Raw genomic sequence first — 5,920 nt, 5'->3', positions numbered from 1 at the left:
TGGGTGGAACACAAGTGCGATGTGGCATCTCCGGCAAAGAAATTTGGGCATGCGTGGTTTGCTACGGAGCACCATTAAAATAAGCATCTGGTACCGGCCCGTAAGGAACCCCGGTACCCATGGGTGGCAGCGGTGATGTATTATACGCTACCGTTTGATAATTAGGTTGCTGCAAATTAGAATTGAAGCCAACACTTCGGTTATTGCTATTGTAATTTTGTGGAACCGAAGTCGAAACAATAGGATCAGCAACTCTAGGTACACAATTATTACCCGAAACACTAGCATAATTTTGGCCACCTTGATTACAGTTCATGGCAGGTTGTGAAACAGTAGCTAACACACCAGGAACATGCATATTACCAGGCAATTGGCTACTACCCAGAGACATTAGATTTTTTCCAGAATTTTCCGCATTTTCTTGCAGCAATAAAGAACGAACCTTATGAGGTAAACTAGTTTCAAACTCTTCGAACTTGCTTGCTAATTGCGTAATCGCGCGTGTCGAATTTGCCATATCATTACCGTACTTACTAGCTACTGACACATCAACTAGATGAGCAACTTCTTCGAGCGAATTACTTACCTTAGTATCCAACGCGGGAGGAGGGCTTGGCGGCATTACCTTCTTGACGACGCCGCTCCTCGTCTTGAAGTATTGCTTCAATCTCTCAGCCTTTATTCCTTCAAGCTCCAGCTCCAGTGCTTGTCGATCCTCCTCGGACAGATCATCGAACACGACAGGGATGATGTTGTCCGTGTTGAGGTTGGTTGAATTCTTCGGATCGGTGTCCATCGTGTGCTTCTTCTTCCCCAGCGGAATCGCCAATTGTGTTGCCACGCAAAACTGCAGCGCAACAACACGATAACCGTCGTACTTTCGTGACGACGAACCGGATGATTTTCGAGCAAATCAACAAAGATGCCTCAATTTCGGAGAGGAGGACGACCGCTTTTCAGCGCAAAGCGGCAAAGATTTTGCTAAGCCCTAGGGTTGCTAGAGCTCAGCGGAGAAGAACGAACGTAAAAACAGTACGTAAGAAAAAGTAGATTTGTTTTTTGATGAATATCGATTGGGGGTCGTCAATCGGCCACGGCCCTGCACTTATATATGCGGTAGGCTGGACTTCGCGTACAAGACTAAAACTCTGAAACCAAAACCGACTAGAATTCTAAATGTCCTGGCCATATTCACGTACGAGTCTTTTAGGAATAAAATATACCGGCCAGGACGCTATTTATACAAACGATGACCATCTCATGCTACGTGCATATGTATCTCTTGCTGGCACAACCCTCTCCATGTGAATCTTCATGTGATAAAATTTCCTTGGTTTGGCATCTGACTGGAACTCCCCAAGACTCCTGATCAGCAATCATCTGGCTTGAAACTCTCCTGACTTATGTCCGACGTAGCTTCTTCCTTTGGCAAAATACCTGTTATAATTCTTCAGCAATATATCCACTGATCAGATCGGTCAATGATCAAATTAATCTGGCCATTGCACACACTAATTAGCCAAATTACGCCACTAACAGACCCTAGATCAAGAGAAAACCCATAAAACAGACAAGAGCAGTGCACTGGTTGCTACCCTCATCAATCTGGAGTTCTGGACAGTACAGACACTGTAGCTCAGCAAGTGAATATAAACCTCCAATTTTCTGAGTTTCCGTATCAGGAAACATAATGGGATGCAAGGTGAAGCGGTAACTCTCAATAATCCACTGTGTATATATACCAATGCAATATCAGGGAAATTCATCCCAGCACACATGGTAAAAACAACACAGCAACAGATAATGAAAGTGAAAATTGCCTGAATGCAGTGGTATCACTTCATCACAGAACTCTGAATGCAGCCTGCAAGACAGTATATACATTCCCCAAAAATATGCGTGCAAGACAGTATCTAGGCAGTAACCATTCTACGCTGAGAAAACAGTAAAACTTGATTTCTGCAGTTCTACGGCATGGAAAACTGGATTTCAGTGTGACCCAAAACTTCATTCCTAGGAACAGACACTGAATCTGCTATATATCGGAGTTCTCTCAACCTACGAAGGGTTCACAAAACAGAAAGGGGTCATCATCCCTTCTGAACACCCACCAGTTATAAAATCTGGGACTAGCTATGATGGTTTCGAAGAGGCGGATCTGCCGGTCGGTCGTCAGAGTACTGGTTCCTCGACTATTGCTGCTGCCCCTGCAACTGCGTTCACATCTGGGTATATGAGCTGATTATCCGCTGCAGCCATAGATGCAAAGCAAGATGCAGTTAGACACGAACTGCTAAAATACGAAGTAGCACTGCAGCCATAACAGGCTAGTAAACACCCTAAAAAAGCAGGTACTAGGTAAGAATGCAGAGCAGAATAGAAACCTGAAGCTCACTCACTGATCCACAACAGAAGGTTACACTTTTTCGACAAAGAACAGAAGGTTATTTGGAAAAAAAAAGTTTCATCGCGTATTTACATAGTATACATGTTTTGGACTAGTTTCAGATCATCTACTGCATTCTTAATGTATCTCACTAGTTTCAGGTGATCCACAATATTTCTTCGGGTAAGCCGACAACTCTCAAACAAATCGTAGGCATTCATTCTTAAATAACGAAATATTACAGTACCAATATTAATATAAACCAAAAAAAGACAAAAGCTAACAATGATACTACTAGGCATCTAGTTACTTCTGATAAGTCAAGAGAAATACGAGTATGACATCTAGTTACTTCTGCTATTTTACATTCTTTAGACCTCTAACTTCTGCAAGGAAACATATAGTGCATTTCACATAATTTTGTATACTTTTGTGCATTTTAAACAATTTAACTCAGGGAAAAACCGACATGAATAAGCAGAAAAGGGCAAAAGAGAGTATCATCAACAATTTCTAAATGCAGAAATCACACGCATCCACAGCCCGCAGCAGATTCAGAAGTACAGAAACAAGCTAATAAATGACACTACTAGTGCTAGGCATATATTATCTACAGTTTCTTCAGATAAGTCAAGAATATCACATTAAGTTATTTCTGCTTATCGATAAGATTCCTCAAAGAAACATAGCAGTGCATTTTACATTATTTGTTTGTACTTTGGTGCATTTTGAGGAATGCACTCAGACTAAGCAGAGCAGTAAAAATCCATTAAATAGCAGGTAGTAAAAATCCGTAAAATAGCAGGTAGTTCAATGTTAAGGTCACTCCCTGATCAACAGCAGAAGGTTATCTGGAACAAGTTGCATTGCATATGTAGATACTACATGTTTTGAAATAGTTTCAGAGTCGTTTCTTATTGAATATCACTAGTTTCAGGTGATCCACGAGATTCTTCAGAATGTGAAACCCCAACTCTCAAATATCACAGTGCCAGTCGTGAACTAAGGTAGCAAATGGGATAGGCCTATAGTCTCTTCAGTTTCTTCAGCTATTTCTGCTTCTATAGCATTCTTCTAAGAAACATAGCAGTGCACTTTTCATTGTTTTTAATGCTTTTGTACGGAGTACATTTTTTTACCAATTTCACTCAGATTAAAACAGACATGAACAAGCAGAAAGAGGGCAAAGGATAGCACCATCAACAATTTCTGAATCCAGAACTGCAAAAAGGCATACACCTCAGAAGTACAGAAACAACGTCGTCTGATTAGCACAGTGACGGACTGACCTGCTGTGTTGCCCCCGAAAAGCACGATGTGCAGCGGCTCCCGGCTGCGAGGCAGGTTGACGGCCAGAGGGGTCGGCTGCCCATAGCGACCGGCGCGGACGCAGAGAGTGTAGCGGCGGTAGAGATTCGGGGGCAGCAGGTTCACCAGCTGCGTCTTCAGGAGGATCGTGGCCCTCCCGGTGTACCGTAACTCGGCCCAGTTGTCTTCGCCGAAGGCGCCGTTGCCGTCGGCGCGCCGCCACCGGATCTCCCGCTCCAGCGAGAACCACCGCCCGCAGAGGCGGGACAGCGGCGGGCAGATGCGGGCGAAGAACTCGCCGCATTCCGACTGCAAATTCGAGCAATGCACTCTTGTCAACTACTACGAATCTGAGTGAATTTAGCAGATTTTATTGCAAGGATGATACTGTGATTGATCGATTGATTCTTCGACACGAGCAAGCTGAGGAATCACGTGTTCCGATTCGATAAGAAATGCCAGAGTTGAATGTTGAAGTTTCGGTGCCACAGAATTGCGCCAGAAAGAACTCAGACTCAAGAATTGCATGCTCCTGATGACGAAATCGAGCAAGGCAAAGGCGGGGGATGAGGAACTCACATCACGCCCTATCGGGAGGTCGGGCCTGCCTGCCCTGGGGACGGGCTCCACCGCCCACTGGATCGCCCTGCCGAGGCCGTCGCAGGAGGAGACGGCGACTCCGGCGCGGCACGGCAGGAGCCACCTCGGGTTGGTGCGAAGGTACCGCCCGGACGCGTCGTGCAGCAGGAAGACGCCCGGGCGGCTCGTCGCGACGGCCCGCCACATAATGGCCGGGATGTCCGGCTTGTCGAAGTCGCGCTGCTTGGCGGCGCGGCAGGGGGTGGAGAGCGGGCAGAGGGAGCCACCCGCGGCGGCGTCGGGGGCCCCGAGGTAGCGGCCGTACGCGCCACGGAGGAGGACGCAGGGCGTGCCCGATGAGGGGTAGAAGCGCGGCGTCACGGCCCACACCGCGCTGTGCGACGCGCGGCGGCGGTCGAGGCAGACGGACCGCCCGTCCTCGGCGGCGTGCACGTACGCGCGGCCGCTCCGCAGGCGCACGAAGTCCACGCCCTCGAACACCTCCATCGCCTGCTGCTGGTGGCGGCGCAGATCGAAGCTTTGTCGGAGAGAGAGAGAGGCGGAGGCGGGTGGCTGGATTCTTCTCGGCTTCTTGGTTTCTTGGCGTTGTGACTTGTGACTTGTGAGGAAGGAAGACGAGCCGATCGAGGGGATGAAGAGTTTGTTACAACGGTTTTGTTTAGGCGCCAAGAGGATCCTTTTCAAGGTGCCGCTCCGAAGCGCAGGCTGTCGCAGACTGGTGGGGCACCATCCAGTCCTCCCCGGCCATCGAACTTCACTGACATTGTGGGCCATCCACAGTGTGCACCTGTCAACGAAATTCTAAATTTGTTCGGAAAGTACCAAACTATAGTGAACAACAAATTTCAATAACTCAAACATTGTTGCTAGCCTAAAAAAAGTTTTATTCTCGTCAAATTATATGTAGGATGACATAATACCGTCTAAAAGACACCGCCAAAACATTAAAAAAATACTACCAGACCACATAAATAAATAACACCGTGCAAAATAATCTATACCTAATAATAAAGAAAATAAGGTTTCTTGTTCGTCCGTCAGAAATTACCCCCGAAATTGCATGTAATTACTGTTTGTGCCACCGATAAGTCAACAACGGTTCAGCGGAAGAAAAGAAAAGAAAGGTCCACCCCGTCTCCCGCCTGGGCAGAAGTGTTCCTCCGGCCCCAGCGTCGGCGGTGGTGTGCACACGCGCCGCCGGTTGCCAACGGGGCGCATGGCGAGTTCCCTCGGCGCTCAGATCGGAGGGATCCCAGATAGACGACCGAGTGGAGGCGCTCAGTTCCAAGCAAGAGATCAGCAGGCGCCGCTCCCTCGCCCATCCCTGCTCACGGCCGGGGCGACCGGAGGCATGCAGTGGGGATGGTGGACCAGTGGGACTGCCCGCAACGGAGGGCAGCTGGATCATTGGCTTATGCCTCCCCGCCCAACGGGCGAAGACCCTTTCCGGCGCCGCCACCGAACCGCCTAGCTGCCAGGAGGTCGCTGAGCCGCACTACGCCGACATTGCAGCACGGCAGAAAATTCTTGGAGCTGCAGCCTCTCCCGCGCCGTGGCCGCGGGGTAGACAGCCAGGATGGGAGCGCCGCACGGCCGCATCATGCCCCCCGCATGAATTGTCGCCGG

General features: G+C 48.5%; 1 protein-coding gene across 1 annotated transcript; it reads right to left on the bottom strand.

Moving 5' to 3' along the window:
* Positions 1–2,172: 2,172 nt before the first annotated feature.
* Positions 2,173–4,780, bottom strand: LOC139833786 (uncharacterized). Its single transcript, XM_071824131.1, has 4 exons — positions 4,274–4,780; positions 3,676–4,003; positions 3,551–3,607; positions 2,173–2,249 (listed from the first exon to the last, which is right to left on the bottom strand). Exons 1-4 carry the CDS (start codon positions 4,778–4,780, stop codon positions 2,173–2,175), a joined length of 969 nt encoding a protein of 322 aa, XP_071680232.1.
* Between the last annotated feature and the right edge of the window lie 1,140 nt (positions 4,781–5,920).

This window comes from Lolium perenne, chromosome 7 (assembly GCF_019359855.2).
Source record: "Lolium perenne isolate Kyuss_39 chromosome 7, Kyuss_2.0, whole genome shotgun sequence".
Taxonomy (NCBI): Eukaryota; Viridiplantae; Streptophyta; class Magnoliopsida; order Poales; family Poaceae; genus Lolium; species Lolium perenne.
This window is presented reverse-complemented; position numbering and strand designations above follow the sequence as displayed.